This window comes from Labrus bergylta, chromosome 7 (assembly GCF_963930695.1).
Source record: "Labrus bergylta chromosome 7, fLabBer1.1, whole genome shotgun sequence".
NCBI lineage: Eukaryota > Metazoa > Chordata > Actinopteri > Labriformes > Labridae > Labrus > Labrus bergylta.
The window spans coordinates 23,131,332-23,155,488 of NC_089201.1; the positions used below are offsets into that span (position 1 = coordinate 23,131,332).

A 24,157-nucleotide genomic window follows, 5' to 3' on the forward strand; every position below is an offset into this window, starting at 1 on the left:
ATATGTTGTTGTTATGTTATGAATCATGGAGCATTTATCCAGCTGGAGGTTGTACCTGGCTCCGTGGTATAGCCTCTACTTCTATGTTCAATGTTTTTTTTTACATTTATTTGATGTAAAGCAGAGGAAGCGAAGCATTTGACAAAAGGCCCCTTTTTTTATACTGCAAAAAGTGCAATATGTGCTGTGTTAAAACCTCAGATGTGTTCTTGTAGTGTGATATGAGCACAAAATAGTCCTCAGCTGCCCACATAATCTGAGCAGGACACACACACACACACACACACACACACACACACACACACACACACACACACACACACACACACACACACACACACACACACACACACACACACACACACACACACACACACACACACATGTGGCGCACAGTGACTCGACGTACTTTAATGCTGCACATACTTTGGAAATCTGTTTCACAAAGGCTTCACAGTTGCCACCAGCACCACCCACCCAAACCCCTTACTTACATACTTCTGTCTTTGTTCACACACACACACACACACACACACACACACACACACACACACACACACACACACACACACACACACACACACACACACGCGTGCACACAAATACAGTGTCAGTGAGGGTTAGATTTTGACATTCCTCTTGTGGTTACATAAAGTCAACACATTATGGAAAGATTCCTCGCTGTGATTATTATTGTTTTTCAGTTGGTTTTAAAGTAGGATTAAAATTCACCACAAGCATTGATTGAATCCTGGGTGTGCGATTTTGCACATATTAAATAAAGTGTGGCGTTATAATCTCCATCTCGTTAACTTCAACCATTCAAGGACAGTAGAAAGTCACTGTAAAGATGAAACAAACAGCATACGGAAAGAGTGGAGTACACACACATCCAGCTGATTGATAGGGACACATGAGAGGCAGCACAACGTGAGAAGGGATCCTGCTGCTTTATCTGCAAGTGACAGATAAAGATTGCTTCATAGGTTTTCTTTAGCTCTGCAGATTTCTGACAATATCTTAAATTGGATTATGAGTACTAGTGGTGATGAAAAAGAATCAGATGGACAAAATGATAAATTTGTGATGCGCCTGAGTTCATTTTATAATTTCTAATCATTGTGGGGATTTAAAAAATACCAGAAGCGGTGTTAAACGATGTCTCCCCAAGACTTGGTGCCTTTAATCCACCTTAATGGACACTAATGGGATTTGAGGATTTTAAACTGCCGCGAGTCAGTACAAATGAATTTCCAGGTTTACAGTGAAAGTGAACAATCACAGTGAACACTTCTCGTTTTATATTTGGTCTTGTTTTCTTCAGATCATGTTAAAGATTTGTTTGAACAAGGACTTCAATGTTTTTTTAAGCCCTTCTTGTAATTCAGAATCTACATTTTTGGAAGAAGCATTTGAACACAGCAACTGATCGCAGTTGTTCCTTGATCCGTTTATATCACACACACACACACACACACACACACACACACACACACACACACACACACACACACACACACACACACACACACACACACACACACACACACACACACACACACACACACACACTCACACGCACACAGATCGATGGAAAGATAACCATCAGTGTTTTAAATACATTTACAGTCTCAGTGAAAGGAAGGCAGCGTTTTAGTTGTGCAATCTTTTAAAAAATATTTTAACTCGAGTGTTTTGCAGACTTCTGGGTGGTAGTTTTTCATCAAATGATGCTTGGACTTTTCTTCTCTCACTCTCTATATTCTACTGTAGACTGTAGCTGTAAATTGTAGCCAAACAAATGTCACAGAGTTCTGTGTTCTGTCCAAGAACTGAAGATATAGCCTCTAAACACAGGCTTCTCCTTTCTTGTTTCGTCTTCATCACACGCTGCAGAAACAGCCTGTTCACAGATACACACACATCCATTAACTGAACGGTGTGTGTGTTATTGGTATTGTTGCTGGAATGTGTGAATGTGTACATGGTGAAGAAACTTGAGGATGGGATACATTATTAAGATGCATGGAGATCCAGTTAGATTTGTAGTGCTGTTAAAATGCACAGTTTGAGTCATGGCCAGCTGAGGAGTAGGCCGAACCAAAAAACAATCCAGTCTGTGATTAAAAAAAAAAACCTGTGATTCAATCCCAACAGTGAGATTTGTGATCCACTGCACCTCTAGAATCTGGATGTCGAATGTCTCTAAAAATACAGTTTAAGTGAAGTGGTTGATTGAAGTCTGATGAATATAAAAGTACTTTTTTGTAAAAGTTCTTCGTTGTTAAAAAAAGTATTTTTACAGCAGACATGTTGTGTTAAATTCTACTTATGTGTGTTTGATGTGCGGCCGATGTTGTCATCTTGTCAGTGAACAAAATGTTGCACAGTACCTACAGGGCGATCATGCAATCGGAAGGTTTTGTGATTGAGAAACACAAACTTCCCTCCCTCTGACAGTGTTTATGGGTTTGTTTGATTGCAGGACCTCCTGGGGTTTAAGAGCACATACCAGTAGCTACACAGACAAAACAACTATTCAAGGCGACACGTACACACAAAACAGTCTCACTGTTTCACCTCCAGAATAAAAATTGCACACAAACACTTACTAACAAACATCCAGTGTATTGTTGAGAAGTTTTAACGACAGCATGTTTTTTTTTTTTTTAAGTACTGAAACTATGAAACACTCGTTCCTTCATCTTTGTACTGAGGGCACACTCAGAGGAAAGGACAGTAGAAAAAGGAGACCAGGAGAGGAGGAAGTGTGGGAGGAAGAGTGAGGAAATCCCTCAGTCTGCAGTCAGGTAGTGGATTGTGTGTCTCTCACAGGAGAGGAGGCAGTGCTGTTTTGGGATTACATCACAAGGATTACTGTAATACGGTCCAGATGGGCCTCTGTTGTAACAGATTAGGACGGGTTGATTGGAGAACAGGAGGGGAGGGGGGGAGGGGCAAAGGTCAGGTGATGGAAGACTTCACTTGCTCTGGTGACTGACCACCAATCCTGACAGAGCAGACAGATATGGATATAATCCAGTCATTCAAAAAAAAAAGTTGCATAATCAGCCTGGCGGTTTTTTATGTTTGTACCATTCATTGATTTAAAAGAACAAAACAATCTAGGAACCTCTTAATATTTTTATCTTAAATTTAATTTAATTTATTTATTTAGTTTACTTCAAATGCACTTGTCTGTTGTATAGCAAATTACCAATATGTTTGCAGAAGTTGTTAGTCAGTCAAGGAAAAAGGATTGAAAAAAGATGTGAAGGCTGCCATGTGTGGTTATATGCATGTATGTAAGTTTATGTCTATCTAATGTAAGTATGAAGGAAAGGGTGTGTGTATACATGTATGGATATGGATGTGTAGTTGTTTGGTAAAATGACATGTTAGGATTTCATGAGAAAATGGACAAGTGTAACTGAAAAGCATCTCCTGAAGTTGTATGTTTGATCTGTGTTCAAAAGTTCAAAAAGAACAAAACAAATCAGTCAAACAACAGCAGGGCTTCAAATTAAAGCAACAATATGTAGGAAGGGGTCCACCCAAGGTCTTTGAGAGCAACTGTATTGTCGTAAGACACTACTCCTACCCCTCTTAGACAACGTGCATTTGTTTACAAGCTGAGGGTGCGAAGCCAGCAAAGACATGTGTTGAGACAAGCTAAACAACCACAACAACTGACAAGGTTCCTTTTTAGCTTCATCCATCACCGTCCTCTTCCTCTCAGCCACTGTGTCAAACAGAACTCTCTGCCCACTGCCACACACAGGCTCAAAAACTAAGAATACTTAACACAGAATTAAACTTCGAAATGAGACAATAAAAGTGAGCTCATGAATTTAATCAAAAAATGTCCAGGGGAAAAGTGGGTATGTAAGTTATGGAAAACTAAAACCTTTTTTTCCTTTTGACAAAGGTTAAATGAGCGACCAAACTGCGTTTTTATAATGAACTTCAGTAGTTCTACAAACTCCAATAAATGTGATAATAAAATCAGCATGAGTATAAAAGTGTGAAATAAAACCCAATGAAGGATCTTCCCTGCTTTCTTTTCATAATCTCACAATCTTAGTATCAGTCAGAATAGTGACAATATGTTTGTTTTTTCCAGTATGATGCAGCCCTAATAGACCGAGTTCATGCACTTTTGATTTAATTGCTTTGTCTTTCATGATTGTTAACTTTATTTTGGATTGTTGCTTTGACCAAAATTCTTGCGGAAAATGTTGCCTACTTTCTGACCTCAAAGACCATTTCTAGATCATCATGATAATAGTCATAACAGACTGTAAAAATAATCTAGTTTTTGTTTTAGCTCTACAGAAGGACACACTGATTTGTAAATAAGGAATGTATAAGAATCTGCTTGAATGCAGGCGCTTCATTGTCAGAGGCTTTTCGTCCTTGTTGCAGTGGCCTGAGGTTGTACCTTCGACCCTTCACCCTTTGCTGCGTGCCATCCCTATTCTCTCTTTCTCATATTTCCTGTCTCTCTTCAGCTGTTATAACATAAAAAGCTTGTAAATAATGAATCCTTTAAAAACAATAGAAAACTACAACTAAAATATATTTCAAAATGCTCGCTTGACAACAACAAATCATCACAGCAGCAAAGTCTGTCTTGTTTCTGCATCAAAGGCTCTGTTACTTAGTAACAAACATCCTCATGAAGACACGTTTGTCAGCAGCTCATGCACTCTTCAGCATGTGTGACTTTCTCAAGATGTAATAACATGCACCACTTCCTCATGTGGGTCGTACATTTAAATCTCCCAGCTGTAGGCGAGCGCATTGTCAAAAAAAGCTGAGTCATTGTTGTGGTTAGAATAAAGAGCTGAAGGGTCAGTTTAGCCGTCCACATGTCAGTCACCTCCAGTTACTTATTCATCTGTAAGCTTGCTGTTAAAATGTGGAAACGTTCAAAGTTGCATATTGTTGTTTGTTTGTTGTCAGATGGGGTGATGGGGGGTAACTAAGTGTCCAGTGTTATCTCTGAGGGAGTGGAAGTAGATATAACGAAGAGAGAGAGGAAGAGGAGAGAGAAAGAGGGGGGGGGGGGGAGAGAGAGAGGCCAGATTAACAGTAATCTAACAAATATAGGACATGAATACTTGAGAATCCCCATGTTGTTCTGGGAGCGTGTGTTTATTTTATGTAACGATCATCAGGATCATGCTTTAATCCTTTGTTGAGCTGGGACAGACTTTAACTCTTAAAGATCTCCACACTTTATTATGTACACACACCTGCCTGCTACACTGAACTTCATGCTGCTATGCGTGTGTTCATACACACACACACACATATACACACACTGCCCTCTCTGTTGACCAGTGAGACCTGAAGCCGGCTCCTTCTTCTATATGCTACTTGTGTACTCTGGGTTTCTGCCATTTAGTTGACAATCATTGCTATTTATTCTGAGGGTTCACTCCTGTTTCTTTCAGAGTTTGGCGCTATGTTGAGACCGTTTTTAAATGAGGGTCTCTGTTGTTTTTTTTTTTGTTTTTTTTTGACTATTTTGTGTGTTCTGGGGTGTTTTTGCAGGACCTGAACAAACGTCTCTCCCTGCCAGCCGACATCCGGATACCTGACGGTTACCTGGAGAAGCTGCAGCTGAGCAGCCCGCCCTTCGACCAGCCTCTGAGCCGACGCTCCCGCAGAGCATCACTGGTGAGACAGAGGAGGAGGAGGAGAGAGGCTAGTTAGAGGTCAAAACAGGAAGGGGGAGAATGTGGTGAAACGTCAGGAGGACAAAAATTAGAGTAGACTAAATGGTTGTGAATACAAAGTGCACAGCCATTGTACCTGCTGAAGTGTTTCTGAGCGATACACTGACTCCTTGCTAGTTCTACTGGGACATGGCATTGCTTTATTTAATGGAAAGAGAAGAAAAATCCTTATTATATTATAAAATGTAAATGATGTTGAGAACCTTAACATACAGCTTCATGAGTGGTGAGTTTGTTTGTTTTTTTTAAAGGAAAATACTTCCTGTAACATGAACGGCCTCCCTTGTAGTGACCAACCGTGGTTCCCTTTAGGTCCACAGAGTTTTTGCTTCTTTCAATGAAGACCGAGTCTGGAATGATTTTTACGTTCATTTATTCACAATCCCTAGTATATACAATCCCTTCCCCCAAGTCAGTTAATTGATAACTGATGTGTGAGTGACATGAAGTCACTGAAGAGGAGCGCTTGTTTTGTGCGCCTTTTAGAGCTGCAACACAAGAGTGTTTAAATGTCATGTTCTGCCTCCTGAGACCCCTCCCCCTCCCACCCAACAGCTGTGACATGTGTGAATAACTACTTTGGAAAATCTTGGCAGACAGTCCTTAAAATTTCTAGAGATGTTCAGGAACCCATGTGTGAAAATAGGGCATGATTGTTGACACACATGATTTCCAGGGAAATGGTTTATGTGCCATGAACATTAGATTTGGTGACGTTATGACTCAGGGTGTTTTTTTGGAGGCAGACTTCCAGTCTCTGCAACTTCACCTAAATGCACCAATTAAGGGTTGTATTCAACCGGCTCTGTTGATCCTGCTAATGCTGACCTTGTTGGTGAATAGAATAATTCAGCTACTCTCATATTCAACTCATTTATCATTTCATGGCATATCACCGTTAAAACCAAAATGGCTTTTGTAAATGTACAGTAGTACTTGCCCAGGTTGGAGTGAGCAGATATGATTTGACAGTCAGAGTGAAAGGGACATGGTAAGGCTGTCAGGAAGAAGCTACATAATAGAAAAATAGCAGTGAGGCTGATGTTTTATTTAAAAGGCAGCAAGAAGCAGAAGTGAGAGAGTGAGAGAGCTCGCACCTGGCCTTCAACAGTTTAATCTCATCCTGTCAGCCTGTCATGCGTTCACTCCGTCAGCAGCCTCAATAATTGTCTTGTGATTTAACTGTGAAAGTGCATCTGTCGAAAGCAGAACAGAGGAAAAGTCTGAACACTGTGCTCCCTCATCCTGTCCTCTGCATCCGTACTCACACTCCATCACAGAGGAGCTGTGCTGCCCTTTAGTTTTAATGCTCCCACAGGACTCACCACTTCCTTTAATCAGGGAAACCAGGCTGCAGGAGTTTGTTGTCAAACATGAAAATGTGGTTCACACTGAGTGATTACAATACTGGGCAGTTTAACTCGATTTCAACAATGAACATGTGACATACTGTAAAAGAATGTGTTAGAGCTTTAATACAGTAATCCAACAACCTTCTTGGCAGTTTATTTAATCGGACATGTCAAATAATATGTTGTTGTTTATCTAATCATACAGACCGATGTAGACATAATCAATATTTCTTTATTTTGGGATGCATATTTCTTTGTTAGCTGTCCCTTTTTTTATACGTCAAAAAGTTGTAGCAGCTAAAAGCTAAGAACTGGTCGATCATTTCTAGAGTCCGGCCATGCTATCGTTATCGGCTAACTTTGTTGCAGATATGCGATGATATTACTAGATTTATTGCCTCTGGCAGCTGTTTCTGTCAACCTCGCCCTAGTTACTGCTGAAGCTTTCCTCGGGACTCAGTCTGACCTTAGACTTTGACTTTTTCTAAACTCTGCCTCTCATACTGAACGATGCATCACAGTTATTAAGAAGTTAGTGTTTGTGCTGCTTGAAACAAAACTTTGGTTCTTTTTTGGTTCAATCATTTAGCACAATGTGGCTAAACTTAGTTTACATTTTCTGCACTAAACCTTACGATCCTAACATTTGGAAAATTTGACATGACTACTTGTCTGAAAATGCATTTGAGTTTGAGTTGTGTAATTAATTCGATTTCGAAATAAAGTAAACAAACACGGTTAAAGCCAAAAGCCAGCGGTCCGTTGTCACAACAGATTAATTTGGATGTTGGTTTGGGGGGGTTTGACCTCTTTACACCTCCTCTGCTGCCAGTCCGTCATAAGGGTTTACCGTAGTGTCTGTAAGCCTGTCAGTAGTAATAATGAGGGCGCCTTCATTAATGCTGTTTGTCCTTTCCTCTCCTCCAGTCAGAGATTGGATTTGGAAAGCTGGAGACCTACATCAAACTGGACAAACTGGGGGAGGTATGTAAGAGTGTGTGGGAATGTGTTCACTGTTGACCTTCACTGTCTTACAGGTGCTACTCTTCTCATAGTTAGTGATAAAAACACATGCACAGTTTACTTTTAATTCTTTCGTGCCCAGCTGCAGCTTCTGACCCCCTCTCCTCTGCTCTCTCCTGCAGGGAACGTACGCCACAGTGTTCAAAGGGAGGAGCAAACTGACGGACAACCTGGTGGCGCTGAAGGAGATCAGACTGGAGCATGAAGAGGGGGCGCCATGCACAGCTATCAGAGAAGGTATGACGGCTAAATGTTGCCCCGTGAATGAAAACACACAACCCAAAACTTCCTGTTAACTAGCAAACGGATGTAATGTGGAATCTGGTATTTGATATGAGTCAGGCATTTTCTCAATTTGGATGTTCAGGACATTTTACAATCTTACAGCATGAAGAAGGTTTACTTAATTCAATTCTAAATTACATTTACAATTGTTGTAATGCTTTTCAGAGAGTTAAATGTGTTACATGCAGCCGATTCATCCTGATTTTTGCTCTTGAATAGTTGTTAGGGTCGTCTTCTTCAATTTATTCTTCACTCGTGAAAAAAAAACTGCAGCAGGTTAACATTTTGATCCAGTTAATAGAAAATGAGCTCAAAACACAAGTAGTTTCCATGGAACCAGATTTAGCAATTATCGTGTTTTTAATTCTTTACTGTATGAGCACTCGAGTTAAGATATGTAATCGAGTGTTACAGTGATTCATTATGTGCAATTAACCTGGCTTGTCTTGACTTCATGTTGCTGCTTTCCAGATGGAACTCAGTGTTTAATAAAGTTTAATAAAGACAGTGAAGTTTGCACCATGACTCATCTTGAGCTCTCTTAGTGTCCGTGTTGAGTTCTTTAGATTGCTGTTTGAGAAGTTGATTTGTTGTTTCTTTACCTAAATGTGTGAAGCTGACAGTTGTTTAGTTTGTTGAACCGTACAGTACAGCGTCTTTGAGTACTTTATAAATACAATGTATTATTATAAACAAACCTCAGCTGTCTTGAGAAGTGTACAGTGACATGCATCTCTATGTGAACAAAGTAAACATCATGTTTTGAGTGTAATCACATGGTCTGTGTTTTCAGCTGAGTTGTCTTTCTTTTTCTTTAGTGTCTTTACTGAAGGACCTGAAACACGCCAACATTGTGACGCTGCACGACATCATCCACACAGAGAAGTCGCTCACACTGGTCTTCGAGTACCTGGTGAGAGCAACAGAACCTTTCCCCTTCATCCTGCGTGACTCACATGTTGTTCTGTGCACAGATGCTCAAATAAATATTTATTTCACCTCATTGTTATTCATGAGCATCTGCAGAGATGAGATGACAACACAGGAGCACAACAGCTCAACTTGTTGCAGTTAGTATGCCTGTGAGCCTTTCTACTCTTCTCATTCTCCCCTCTCTCTCCCTCTCTCTCCCTCTCTCTCCCTCTCTCTCCCTCTCTCTCCCCCCCCCCCCTCTCTCGTCCAGGACAAAGACCTGAAGCAGTACATGGACGACTGTGGGAACATCCTTAGCATGCAAAATGTCAAGGTGAGCCTCCACAGGCGGCCTGCTGGCCCAGCCAACTTCATCAACTGTCAGGGCTTTGTGGCTACTGGGGTCCACAGTAGAAGCACTGTCAGTGTGCCCTCTGGTGGTGGAATGGAGACATTGTGGGGAAAACAGGAATTGAATTCTTAAACTTGAAACTGTCTTGTGTACTTTGTTTAATTATTTTATATAGTTGGTTAACATGTCTTTGGATGGACATAAAAACTACGTTTTGAAGAGCATAGATTTTTTTTATGGAAGCAGAATTCAGTGTATTAATAATATAATAGGGCTGTCAAACTATTAAAACTTTTAATCGTGATTGATTCAAATTTTCAATAGTTAATCATGATAAATCACAGTGTTAATCGCATGCTTGACATTCCATTTTTTCATTTAAAATAAAAAGTGTGTAGGCTTTTATTTTCAGGTTCATACTAAATCTGAGCGAACTTCACGTGCTGTTTGAATTCAACCCTGCTTTTATTTTGAAATAAGAACCTGCTGGTAGAGTTTAGCAACATTAGCACAGAAAATTAAACTTGTCACGGATCAAAAACTAAATGAAGGTGGATATTACTTGGGAAGTTAAATGGAAAAAAAGAGAGTGAAATGAGACATTCAAAGATGCAGCAGTGTCTTTCCATCACTGTGAGTGTGACTACATGGAGACACTGCGGAGGCTAATCCACGGTGCTCCTAAAGGAACAAAACTGTGTGATTAAATAAGATTAAAAAGAAAAAAAAGCATTAATTTCAGACCTTAGTTAATTGTGATTAACGAGTTAATGCTGAGAGCACTACTATATCATTTCTATTCTTGAGTGGTACATGTAATGTCATCTGTTTTAGTTACCAGCCCCTCTATTTGAAACAGATTTTTACCAATATGATGATAGTTGCTGATCTCAGATTTTTCTTTTTTCTCAGATCTTTCTGTACCAGATCTTGAGAGGCTTGGCGTACTGTCACAGGCGGAAAGTTCTCCACCGAGACCTGAAGCCCCAGAATCTTTTAATCAACGACAGGGGAGAACTCAAACTAGCTGACTTTGGTAAAAACAACTGAAACCCAAATGTGCATCAATTATTAATCTGTGTTTGATTTAGCTTGTTTTTTCTTCAAATAATAAATCAACTTCTTAGATGTGACACCTTGTTGAAGCTGCTTTCATCTAAGTTGTTCAAACACTCAGTAATACATTAAGGTGTTTTCAACTGAAACTAAATAGTGTGCATTTTAGAATAAAATCCTTCTGTCAGATTTGAATGATTTTCTGCCAAATGTGTCTGTTGGATTTGTTTTCATTTCACGTTTCTTCTCCACAGGACTGGCGAGGGCCAAGTCTGTGCCCACTAAAACATACTCTAACGAGGTGGTAACGCTGTGGTATCGGCCTCCCGACGTACTGCTGGGCTCCTCTGAGTACTCCACACAGATAGACATGTGGTGAGTGGGCCTGGCTCTACAGGGGTGATTGCAACAGTTGGAAAACACTGAGCGGACTCCTGGCACCTCTCTTTGTTTTCGGTTCCTGTAGCGAAGTGAAGATGTAGGAGCAATTAAAATCCTCCACTAGAAAGAATTTCTGTCATTCATTTTTTGTGAAATTATTTTGAGCGTCGTCAGGGATTTATGGAATAATCCCAGATGATTGGATCTTCTTTTGTTGAGTGGGTTCTCTAAATAAGGAGCTGACAGATGCAGGACAGTAAAGAGACTTTGATTTGTTTGGTGGTTGCTATTTCAAATACCTTCCTCTTCTTTTAATACTTCATTCAATTTTTGGACGTTTAAGGTTCCATTTTTGGAGTTTGATTCCAGAAGTCGCTTGTAGATAAGAACAGATGACATGTTGGGTAAAATCATCACACCTGATCCCTCCTGTCTCTCTCTCTCTCCTCTCAGGGGTGTGGGTTGTATATTCTACGAGATGGCTGCCGGCAGACCCCTGTTCCCAGGCTCCACAGTGGAGGACGAGCTGCACCTCATCTTCAGGCTACTAGGTCAGTGCTGCCCCCTGCTGTCAGGCACCACAAAAACGTTTTAATATGATCCTCTAATCGTATTAGCCCTGGCATGTAGCCCCCTGCCGCAGCGTGAAAAGCCCCTCCAGCTGCCCTGTTTAGCCTTACTGTAACAGGACCGATTGAATGTCCCCTCCACAGGCACTCCCACAGAGGACAACTGGCCTGGCATCTCCTCCATTGACGAGTTCAAGTCCTACAAGTTTCCCAAGTACAAGGCCCAGCCCCTCATTAACCACGCTCCAAGGTAAGACACAAAACATCTGCTTCGTTTTAGGAGGTTATTTCAGATGTTTGAAGTAAACACCTTTCTAGTTTCTAAAACTCCCCCTCACCTCTCTTGGTAGCCCTCTTGTCATTGGAGATGGAAATGAGCAATTGTTTCAAAACAGACCCAGGTATAAAAGAAGAGACTGCATGTAGAGTTTTTTTTTAGGTTTTCTAGAGTCAGACTTCAGTGTTTTAGGTTTGTTTAGTTAGTGTGTGAGTGTGTGCTCTGTGTCACTTCCTGTAAGGAAATCCTGTGGAATAGTTGACTGAGTTTCCTTCCTTAAACTCACCAGCATCTGTGTGTCGACCCCACCTCTGCTGACCTCCCTCTCTCCTGTTCTCTCCCCCCCCCCCACTCCCCTCCTCCCTCTCTCTCCAGGTTGGACACTGATGGCATCGACCTGCTGATGTCATTCCTAAAAGTGAGTGTCAGTAAATCTGCCAGGCATGATCGGGATGTTGAAAGCAGCGCGACACATTTCGCTGCTATGTTAGGACTGTATTTATAGAAAGAAGTGCATCAAGGCGCGGCAGCACATTCACACACAATCACACATTGCTGACCTAATTCTTTAGTCGTCCATTAATGGCTTTCTTTCTCTTACTTCCTCCTATTTCAGTACGAGTCGAAAAAGAGGACCTCTGCCGATGAAGCAATGAGACAGCCGTACTTCAGGAGCCTGGGGCCACGCATGCACACACTGCCAGAGAGTGAGTAATGAAATGGCAGCACTGTACTGCAGACTTGGCAAGCTCCTCTAGGTACAGCTTGAAGGATATTGCAGTGTACAGTGAGGATCAGTTTCAGCTTCATAACAAAGACACTGTTCTCCCTGGCAAGATGTGATGTCTGCTGCACTGACTGACTCTCTCTCTCTCTCTCTGTCTGTCTGGCAGACATATCCATATTCACACTGAAGGAGGTCCAGCTGCAGAGAGATCCCGGCTACCGGAACTCATCGTACCCTGAGTCAGGTGAGGAATAACGCAGCACTGAATCCTTTGTTTGAAAGAGGTTTTCAAACTGGGGACATGTCTCCCAAGATGCTGCAGGGAAGTTTGGGGATGGAGGGAAAGTAATGCAGTTGGTGAAAGGGACAGATATAAATGCCAGTTAAAAATAAAACCAACAACAGGAAGCTAGCTATGACTGTTAACTGACACTGAATTAACTAAGTTGTTTTCTTTGCCATCCTAAAAAAAAATCATAATTTTCGACACATTTAAATAGTCCTTTCAAGCTAAATAGCCACAGTACTACTCAGGAATAAAAAAAAGATGATTCTATATGAACAGAACTTGCTAAAGAATCACATTGTTTAAGTTTTCAGCAGCATCAAAGTTATCCACTGATACTTGTCAGCATGGCAACCAGGAGGTGCTATGTGCTAATCTGGCATACTTAAATCGTACCTGTGTACTAAACTTTGAACAAATAAAGGCCTGAAAAATTGGGCCCAAGTTGTACCCCTAAGTGTATCTCACCAAATCCACGACCAAATGATCCAGTATCTTCTGTTATACGACATCTCTTAATGTCAATTCAACAGAATAAGTTCATTTTTGTCTTTGTCTACCTTCAGGCAACGGAAAGAGCAGAGACAAAGCATGCTGTTTTAGATTCTCTGGACTGTCCTTTTTTTTTTTATTTGGGAAGGATCTCCTCGCTGTACAGTAACCTGAGATTGATGTTGGCACTGAGCATCATCATCATCATCATCATCGTCGTCACTCCTCAGAAATCTACTTGGGGGGGAGGGGGGGGGGGGGGGGGGGGGGGGACAGGTCGACAGTGCGCGCCGACCCCCTCCTCTCCAGGTTTGGCCTGACGTTGGCCCCAAAAGAGACATTTATATACTGTACATCTGTATTTATTGAGAAGAGAATTTGCTGCTAAATACAACTACTGTCTAGAATCCTAACTGGCTCAGTCACTTTAATGAGTACATGCAATGTGTATAGATTTTTGATTTTGTTTTTGAAGTGTGGTATTTTTAGTGATATTTTTTGTCATAATTTCCATTTTCATACAAACAAAAGTGCACCTCAAAGCTCGTGTGTGTGTGTGTGCGCGTGTGTGTGTGTGTGTGTGTGTGAGAGAGAGAGAGACGTGCAGATGGATGTTTCTGTAGCAACTCAAAAGAGTTTGATTTTCTGTCTTTTCTGTACACCTGTGTGTGTCTCTCACACCCGCAGCCACGGCGCTGATCACAGCTGCATCATACCGACCATTACTCTGAAGGTTTTTTAAGGCCAGCTTTGATATAACTGATGATTTGATCCTAACTGGAGGCGATTAGGAGAGCCGTGCGTTCTTGTCGGATATCTGCATTATCATTCCAGGACGCTTTGGTCTCTTATTGTGACCAATGAACAAAATGCAAAGAGTAGAAAAGAGACGATGTAGGATTATTAACAAGGGCATTACAGGATTAGTGACGCCTCCTAAATTCTTCAGAAGAGATTAAACTGCCGTGAACAACCTTCTTATCCTTTTCCACCTCAATCTGACACCTACATCTGCTGCAATCTGTTACAAAGAAGAGGCCTGAAGTGTTGGAATCTGCTACTCTGCCTTCGTACATTACAGATGTGTTCCCCCCCCCCCCCCCTGCTGTCATTCCCATCTCCCACCAACTGTAAAAAAAACAGATCCCTTTTTCCATTTTCTGGATTGCCTCCGTCATTGTGTTGCATGCCTGCTCTGTTGTATGAGAAGCACACAGCCACTGAACTCCTGAGTCAGGGAGCACTAGCTATAGTCCTGCCCCTGGTGAATATGATACTGAGTCAAAGTCTATTTAACAGTGTTACCACGGATGTTTTGTATGATTTCTTTAACTTTATTGTGGATTATTGTTATTGGTGTGGGATTTCATTGCAGATACCCTCCCATATTTGAGTTTGTTTTTTTTCCAGAGCAAAGAAAATAAAATTTAAAGTTTAAACAGAAATCACATGAACTGTTTTTTCCTTTCTCTTCTTGTACTTTTTTTGCTTAACTAAGGTAACATGTTTATATAGGGGAAACAGTATTCAAGCATTCAATGCTTTGTTTATTGAAAATGACAGACATTCTTTACAATACAAAATTATACAGAATACAAACTGTATACCAAGTCCAGTATAAAAAAAGAGAACATACAAGTGTTACAAAGAGTTTTCATTGATTTGCAATCTCGTCTTCATTAAAATAATTTGAAAGAAAAGACAAAAAAAAAAAAAAAAAAAAAAAGGCACAGCCGGTACTATCTGAGAAGCATAGTGCATACAATACATATAATACAGCACAAGAGAAATGACAAGTTTCACCTTGTGATGAACATTTCAGAGAAAAAACAACTTTTTTTGTAATTTTTTTTTTTTTCACAAAATTAATCAAGCTCTCTATGCAGAGTTAGCTCCTGGCTAGTCTAGCTACACGTCACTACTGTCCACGGAAGACAGTGTCATGTGGAAATGTGCTGTACTTTTATCACAAAGAGCCTCAGGCGTCTCCCAGACATCATGGCTCATTGTATGGCTTTAACCAAGTGCTTTCAATCACTGGAATCTGAAGCAACTCAAGTGCAAAAAAAAAAGTGAGGTCACATACTGTCTTGTAGGAGCTTTCTGAAGCAAAATGTGAATAAAAAATACAGACAAGAGATTGCTTCTGTAGATGATGATTAAGAAGAGAAAACTTTCACGTGAGATGGTTGATGTCTTTTTTTTGTTTTTTTTTCCCCTCTGAACCTGGATCAGGATTTGTGGGTGGTTGGGGACAGGGAGCAGAGAGGAGGTGTTCCTTCCAGATTTGGCATGTGGATGGGCATGTGTCCGTTGATTAGGCTGGGGAACTGTGGAGGAAGAGAGAGGGGCTGAAAGTTAGCGAGAAGCGACGGAGGTGCTCTGAAAGCTGCTTTCCGGTGAGGAACTGCAGCATTGTCACTGCTCTGGTTTCCTGTTTTTTTTTTTTTTTTTTTTTGTATGCATTGTGCCTCTTCCTTTTCGTCTCTGTCCCTGTACCCGCCACCACAGAAGGGAGAAGTCAACAGTATGTGTGCACAAAGAATCTGGTTTTGTGTGTGTGTGTGTGCGCCTGTGCTGTGGGTGTGTATTTTTTCACAAATGAGGAGCAGCTCTCAAACCAGTCCACCCTGTTCAGGCTGGCTCCCCCTGGGCTCAAACAGGAAGTATTCACAGGATTTCCTCTCCCTCTCACAAGCGCTGAAACAGGACACCTCTGCTTACTAAGTTTCAACCAGTTTCACAACCACTGCTGTCTGCTACTTAAGCACATCTCAAAAACATCTCGTCTTTCAGTCTTAAATTATATTTCTGTCATGCAAAATCCAACTAATCAAGACCATAGTTGGTTTAAAGTGTTTTAAAGTCATACTGGGTTAAAAAACAATTGAGTGACCTTTTATGTAAATGATTAGAAACTGGTTTGTCTTGATCTCTTAAAAAAAAAACATCCCTGTTATCATCTTTAAAATAAGTGCTGGGAAGAACGGGGATTTTGCATCAGTGTTGCATTTCACCTGCACAACTACTTCCTACAATTTTAAACTCCTGCAGTAAACAATAACCCCTCTGTGCTCACGTCCTGCTTTTATTTGTCTTTTCTGTGCACCTGTGTCTGTGTGTTTCTCACCTGAAAGAGGGAGCTGTGGCCCTGCAGCCGGGCGGGGCTGAGCGGAGCGACGGGGCTCAGGCTGCTCCAGAAGTGGATGCCTGACAACAGCGGACTGTGAGCCAGCAGCAGACCGGAGGGAGTCTGTGAGGGGGGGGGGGGGGGGGGGGGGGGACGGGACACAGAGTGGGGGAGACTTAGTGTAAATAAGAGGAAAACAGTGAAGACAACAGTTTTTCAAAACAAAAAAAACACTGGTTGGAGAGCGTTGCTCTGAGGTTTTGGTAATGTGAAACATGTTGAATGGTAAATGGACGTGTATTGGCGTTTGGAAAAACAAACTGACGGAGCAGGAAGGAAGTCTGTGGTTTCTCCTCGAGAATACAGGGGTGACGTGCCGAGGAGAGAGGAGGAGGACGGTGGGGGATGTTGTTGATTGGGGGGGGGGGGGAGAAAAAAAGGTCGAGGAGGAAAAACATATGAAATCAATTTCTGCCTCCCCCCATGATCCTCTCTCTCTCTCTCTCTCTCTCTCTCTCTCTCTCTCCCCTCCCGACTTTCCCGTGTGTCACCTGCAGAGAAGTGAGCCAGTGTTGCACAGGGACCCTGCCTCGCTCCCATTATTAATGGAATTATTGGAGCATATGGCATCACTTAACCCCCCCTCCTCCTCCCTCCTCCTCCTCCTCCCTTAGGCTGGACTTGAAGATTTCTGTAAATCGCTTGTTTCCTCTGATCTCTCTTTTGCACCCTCACAAACAGACAGTGTGTGTGTTCCACTTAAACCTTACCCATACCAGTTAGTCTGTGATGTGGTGGAGTCCTTCCCTTTGTAACAACTCTAATGTCAACACATTATTAACTCAAATAGATTATTAAATACCAGTGGACGCTTGGCACATGAAGATGAGAACAAATCACCATGTCACGACTTGGTGAAGGCGGCTCTAAGTTTGTGACGGACAAAAATTATTTTGTAAACATCCATTAAGAACGGGTCTTTTCTCCCCTCAAGTTAAATGTGAATAGAGATAGTTCAACAAAGCTTTTTATTGGTAGCAAACACTGTGACAGTAACTATTCTCTTCACCCACAGAACTGCTTATTGACGTTATATGTGAGGTCAAGTTGTACTAAACGCAGACAATGACTCACCAAATGAGTCTAAACTGAAAGTTCTTCAAACTATTTAGAATCCCTTCACGACATGAGCGCAATGTGCACATTTACTCAATTTTTGTATTAACCTTTTTTTTCTGTCTTTACTCTGTTTCTTGAGAAAATGTGTGTTGACGTTGCTGATTGAATAACTAAGGCGGCTGTCCTTTGCACCAGGCTGTGCCGTATGTCTCTTTAAGGACACTGACATCAGACTCTGGTTAAATCCCATCATCTCCCTGTGGCCCGGCCAGGCAACCACATAGGTCACGGAAACAGATAGCATCACAGTGTTATTGTGTTTCTTTCTAAGAGATCATTATTATTATTGGCCTCAGAGTACTTCAGCTGGCACAGAGCGGCAGGGTCACTTAAAGTCTACTTTAAATTATGGAGACAGAAGTACAACTTCTAACAGAAATATAAGAAGTCAAAAGAGGAGCTTTGGGGTGTGTGGACTCTAGTCTCTACTAGAGAGAGTTGATGCAGGCTATAAAGAAGTTTGAAGTGTTGGTCGCACTTATGAGCAATAAGAGAATTCATCCTTCTTAAACAAACACTGAGGAACAACTTAAATGGGTCACAAGTCCCCGAAAGTGCCTTAATCCTAATTTAAATGCTGTAAAGAGGAAACCTTTGAACATGGCAGGCTCGCTCTACACAGAAGTACTTTCATCCATACTATGCTGCTCAGAGATAAGGACAGTTGTTCATATTCAGGTTAATCACCTGTGCAGTGAAGAAGGCTGGAGTGAGGGAGCCAGACGGCAGCGCGGGGCTGTTAAGGGCGATGGAGCCGATGTCGCTCCCTGAGAGCAGCATGGATGGAGAGATCTCCAGAGCTTTGGGCTTTTTGCTTTTTGGTGGGAGTCCATCTCCTTGGTTACTACTACTAGTAGAGCTACTTCTGACGCTGCTGCTGCTGCTGCTGCTGCTGCTGCTCCTCTTCTCAGCTGCAGGGCTCGCTCCCTGTGCCCGGAGGACAGATTGAGGGCTGAGCACTCTGGTCAAAGTCCTCCTCCTCTTCCTCCTCAGCCGCGGTGCTCCAGATTCCTCTGGACTGAGAGGGTTTGGTGAGGGGAGAGGGAGGGGAGTGGAGTTTGGAGAGGCGAGGGGAGACATATGACTCGGGTTTTGCAGAGGGGGGTGGGCTCCTTTTCGCTGCCGTTGGTGCCAAAGCGGATGACAGAGCGCGGCTCCTCCTGGCGCTCCCGCAGGGCTCGGGAGCAGCTCGGGGCTGGTTCTGCAGGGAGCTGATGCTGAAGGAGGAGTAGAGACCCGAGCGGAGGTAGTCGTTCCGACACTGCTGCGCCAGTGCCAGGGTTCTCCTCTGGGCCTCCTCCTCCCCTTCCCCTTCTCTCTTCCTCCTCCTCCTCCACCTCAAGCTCAGAGGCCTCTCCTTCCTGCAGGGGAAACCTTCCAGAGGCCAGGCCCATCTCCACCGCCTGAAGGGTCCATCTTCAGGATCTCAGGAAAGACACAAACTTGTAGACAAACTTCTGGCCAATAACCTTCTTGATGATGTTCTGTGAAAGTGTAAAAACAGCAATATTGATGATAATGCTTTACACATTAACCTTTACTGATATCAGACTAAAAAAAAAAACCATTTTAATAATATTACAGGGGACAGCATTTCAGTCAAGTATATGTCAAATGCTGTGCTGAAATTATCTGTACAAGAGTTTAGAGATCTGTATGTTTGATGAGGAAGGGGATGAAGTATCGATCCAGGGAGGTTGAGGCTTTAAAGAGAAGAACAACAAAGATTCTGTCGCGTAGCTACTCTCCTTTGCCTCCTAAACATTAGCTCTGCTCTTATCTCACCTTGTCATAGTAGTATCGCAGCGCTCTGCTCAGCTTGTCGTAGTTCATGTTGGTCTTGTTCTTGCGTAGCCCCCACAGCTTGGCCACTTCCTCTGACTTCAGCAGCTTGAACTCTCCGTCTGTGGACGTCCAACAGATCAGGTGTTTGTGACTCTGGTCCAGCAGCAGCTGCAGCAGGAACTGCCACAGCGTGATGGCACTGTCCATACCTGCAGAGGGGAGGGGGGCAAAACATTTGACTGTGAAATATGACTTCAAAGCCCTTCGACGTTATTTTTCTAAAAACGTCGTATGGTGATGTCTGAGGGCTTCTTCCTGTGGTCTTTTTCTCTACGAGACAAAAGTGGAACAAACCCACGCTGTGTATTTTAAACCCACGCTGTATATTCCCCACTCTACAAACACATACACTACCTGCAAGACGCTACAAGTTGATCCTTCTTAACTTTCTATAGTTGATTGTATTTAGGTGAGTGTTTAGAACAACAACAAAAAAGAATTGAAGGTTATTTCTGTCGGTCTGCAATGAAACAAAAGTATTTCGTGTCTGCAGAAGGCCCAGCCTGTTGGAGCTGTAACGTGTGGTGTGAGGAAGAGTAGACTGGTGATGAATAGAACAGTGTTAAAGAGAGAAGTGTAATGTAGCAGCAGCAGAGAAAAAAAAAAAAAAAAAGTATACGGAGGAACAACAGCTCAAGCCAGAAATATGCTGCGGTCCAACCTGGCCCTCTCTCCACAGGAAGTATGACGGGCCCAGGGTGGGTTATTCCTTTAATAGAGGAATGTGCAGCCTAGGAGCTCCTGTCTGCCTCAGAGGAGCAACATATTCAGAGAGTGTGTGTGTGTCGGGGGGGGGGGGGGGGGGGGGGGGGGGGGGGGGGGGAATAATTGGTTACACAAATGACAAACACTAAACTGAAAAAAAATTGATAAAAACACAAAGGAAAAAAATGTGTTATAAATTGTTAGTCATCAGCATAAGTCGCAAATCAGCACAATTTCCACCTCCGCAAATGAGAAAATGTTGCTGCCTTTGTCAGTTTTGTTTCTTTGCAATTTTATATTTTAAGGGTTAGAAAAAAACGTTTTATTTACAAATTACTTGATGAGAAAAATTCCAATAAGTAGCGGACAATAAGATTTTGGTCAGGCTCAAACTCTATTATTATTTTTTTGATACTGACTGTGACAAATCTCGCAAATGAAGTACTGAACATTTTAATGTGAAAATAGTTTCATGCAAAATAGAGTTGGGATTAAAACGCCACATGATGCTCATAGTCGATCAGTAGCATTAACAATACTGTAATTGGATATTTAAAAATAGGAACATTTTGTTATAAATTCCCCAAAGTAAGGAGCAACAGAATGGAATGATTTACACAACAAAGTGTCCTACATTCACAACACACCTGACTGTGTAATCTCATCTTGGATGTGTGGAGTAATTATTGCCTGACGCTACATAACAATGATTGCAGACTGGCCCGAAGAGGAGAGAAAGAGGGAGGGATGAACTCATTTCCGACACTTGCTCTCCCCTGAGTTTTCTATCTGCCATGTGAAACCAAAAAAAAAAAAACCTGTCAGAGTCAGGACTTCCTCCTATTCTACTTCCAAGGACAAATGTTGAGGAGAGGGGATCCCACAGCAGGGGAGCGTTTCCCTGGTCCTGCCACTCTTCCCATCAGAATCCCAAAGGGAGAAGGGGGGGGGGGGTCACAAGATGAAAATATTGCCCCCCCCTTTTTTCCCAGCTCCACCCTGTAACCCACTCTGAACCCAGACCTTGGTTAGCTTTTAAACACTTTGAGGCAAAAGGAAACCCCGCCAATAAATAGCTTTTGAGCAGACAGGTCTACTGTGGCTCATAAACATTCACCTTGCAAGATGCTGCACAAAGCTCTACTTAAACATAGAGCTGCTTCTTTTGACATCAAATTCCAATATGTAAAGTATAACATAGTGATAATAGCCTTACTGTTGATTCCTTACATGCAATAAGAGTTATGGGCCTGCCTCACAGAGGTAACATCAATCTTATGAGTCCTACAGGTATAGTAGGCTTCCCCTCTTTCTAGGAATATTCCGGGACATTGTAGTTAGTGGTTTTGGACCGGGATCAGGAGCCCTGTTGCGGATGCTCGGTCTCGCCGTGCGCACAAAGCCATCCAGTGTGTTGGCTGAACGGAAACTCTTAATGAGATTAGATGGAGTGTGTGCGCAGACATTACTTAGCCATGACTAAATCTGCTCTCTTCCTGTTCGCAGACGGTGGAAAATTCAACAAATGGGCCCAAAAGAAACGCATCTCTGAACCAGCGGCCGGGGACTCAAGAGTCTGTCTTTTGTTTTGCCTCTCTTCTTTCGGGGAAGCTTCACTTGTATCCGAGACTTTGAGAGCTGCAGCACGAACTGTTGCGCACAGAGGTCTGGATCCTTAGTCTGCCCTACTGACTCATTTTCAAGATGTTGCCCGGACCGGAAGACGGCACAACTGTGTCTAAGTCCGTAACTATTGTTGCTTAAAAGTTGAAAATCCACTGGATCGAAGAGGTTTAACACAAGACAAACGCTTTACAACAACAAAAAAAACCCAATTCATACTCAGTGTTGATAAACAGAACTAATACAACTAAACATGCGTCCATTGCCTCTACAGGCCAACAAAACTTGGTTCATAGAAATTCATTTTTACGTTACCTGCGATTTCTGCCTCGGTGGTTTAACTCCTCGAAACTTTACGGTGAAGCTTGTGTGATTCCTTGTTTTTCCATGCTTACTTCTGCCCGACACAGTTGTGCTGGTCTGAAATAGGATCCTGGGCTTTTTCTTTTCTGAGCAGGAAGTTGGAGCAGGCAGACACAGAGCCGGCTGACTTCCTCTCCCCTACGATTCCCCAGGCAGTTTGCCGTCTGTGTAAACACACTTTTCCTCCCCTCCTCTTCTCCTCTGCCTTGCCCGCGGACGGCCAGCAGTAGGCCAACTCACACAGGGAGATACAGAAACTCCTACAGCCCGTGAACTGACATCATCAGCCGCACAGCCTACTGTGGTGCCTTCACGTTCGCCTCGCTAATTTCGCTTTTAGTTGGGAAGTTGTTTTGGCAGCTGCAGAGCTGTGAATTTGGAAAAAAGTTTTAGCGACAGATGACCACGAATTTCAAAGAAGAAAATTCATTAATTTGGTTCATTTTGTGATGTAAAAACTGTTTCTATCCTTGTTTTATCTTATGTTTGTGAGGACATTTTCATTATGGTGTACAATAAATGTAATATATCATGATATTATACTCCTTGGCTTTCTTTAAAATTAGAATAAAGTGTGGCTGTATATAAATATCAACTTCATGTTTATTATTGAATAAACATGAAGGTTTAAGGTTCATGGAAACCTACGAGAGATGTAATGAAGTTATAAATACCGGCTTACAGCCTGGGAAGAAAAACCATCAGGAAACTGTTTAAAAGAGAGACATTAAATACAAAAGTTATATGAATACCGTTAAAATACATAAACAAATTTTGTGAATATTAGTATGTTAAGGATTAGTATGTCTACTTGGTGATTATTCATTGTTACTATCAGGATATAAGAGCTATACAGACAAGAACACAGTGTGTCATTCTGTTTAAACATGAGCTTTGAAATGTTATTTTATAACCTTATTTTAGTTTATTTTGCCTTAATTTAGTGTTTGGAATAAATTTGAGGAGAAATAAAGATTAGCAACAACAGTCCCAATCAGCCCAAAAATAACCCCACAGGGTGGGTTAGTCCTTTAATAGAGGAATGTGCAGCCGGGGAGCTCCTGTCTGCCTCAGAGGAGCAACATATTCAGAGTGTGTGTGTGTGTGTGTGTGTGTGTGTGTGTGTGTGTGTGTGTGTGTGTGTTGGGGGGGGGGGGGGGGGGGGGGGCTGAGTGATGAGGGGAATGATTGGTTAGACAAATGACAAACACTAAACTGGAAAAAATTAAGATAAAAAATAATAAAAAAAAGTATTATAAATTGTTAGTCATCAGCATCAGCAGTAAACAGCACAATTTGCAGCTCCAGAAATGAGAAAATGTTGCTGCCTTTGTCAGTTTTGTTTCTTTACAATTTTATATTTTAAGGGTTTGAACTATAATTGAAAAAAACATGCAATGTGAAACAACGTCAAAGCTTAGAAAAACGTTTTATTTACAAATTATTTGATGAGAAAAATTCCCCACAGTCCCTGGACAGTGGGGTTAAGGCATATAACATACACACACACACAAATAGGCCTATCCAAACAGTGGTAGAATACAACAGCCTAAAAACCACAACAATATTTATCAAGTGATTTATTGTTATAAAGGGTAGAAACAGAAAACAAGTGATTCCCATATAAAGACTTATTGAACAAACCAAACTTAATAAATAGACACACAGGTGTGTTTATCTCTTTGTGTAAAGAGCAGCAGACACATTGTTGCTGTCATAACTTACATCTGAAGTATTTTTACACATTCTTTTCATTTTAATTTAACTTTATATGGCTTTATTTGAAATTGAACTACTTTTGTTATTCATTTATACAATAACAGGTAAAATATATATTTTAAATTTGTATATATTCT

At 41.8% G+C, this 24,157-nt stretch overlaps 1 protein-coding gene and 1 pseudogene across 1 annotated transcript in view; one reads left to right on the forward strand and one right to left on the reverse strand.

Annotated features, from left to right (window-relative positions):
- The window catches only part of LOC110003181 (cyclin-dependent kinase 17), a 32,087-nt gene extending 16,866 nt beyond the window's left edge, over positions 1 to 15,221 (forward strand). Inside the window, exons 5-17 of the mRNA XM_020658844.3 lie at positions 5,560 to 5,685; positions 8,024 to 8,080; positions 8,242 to 8,356; positions 9,223 to 9,317; positions 9,588 to 9,650; positions 10,581 to 10,704; positions 10,979 to 11,099; positions 11,559 to 11,656; positions 11,819 to 11,924; positions 12,327 to 12,369; positions 12,568 to 12,658; positions 12,845 to 12,922; positions 13,531 to 15,221. Coding sequence (XP_020514500.2) covers positions 5,560 to 5,685; positions 8,024 to 8,080; positions 8,242 to 8,356; positions 9,223 to 9,317; positions 9,588 to 9,650; positions 10,581 to 10,704; positions 10,979 to 11,099; positions 11,559 to 11,656; positions 11,819 to 11,924; positions 12,327 to 12,369; positions 12,568 to 12,658; positions 12,845 to 12,922; positions 13,531 to 13,625 — 1,212 coding nt within the window. The 3' untranslated portion in view covers positions 13,626 to 15,221. The remainder of the gene's footprint in view (positions 1 to 5,559; positions 5,686 to 8,023; positions 8,081 to 8,241; positions 8,357 to 9,222; positions 9,318 to 9,587; positions 9,651 to 10,580; positions 10,705 to 10,978; positions 11,100 to 11,558; positions 11,657 to 11,818; positions 11,925 to 12,326; positions 12,370 to 12,567; positions 12,659 to 12,844; positions 12,923 to 13,530) is intronic.
- Positions 14,983 to 22,683, reverse strand: LOC110004555 (ETS domain-containing protein Elk-3-like; annotated as a pseudogene).
- Positions 22,684 to 24,157: the final 1,474 nt, after the last annotated feature.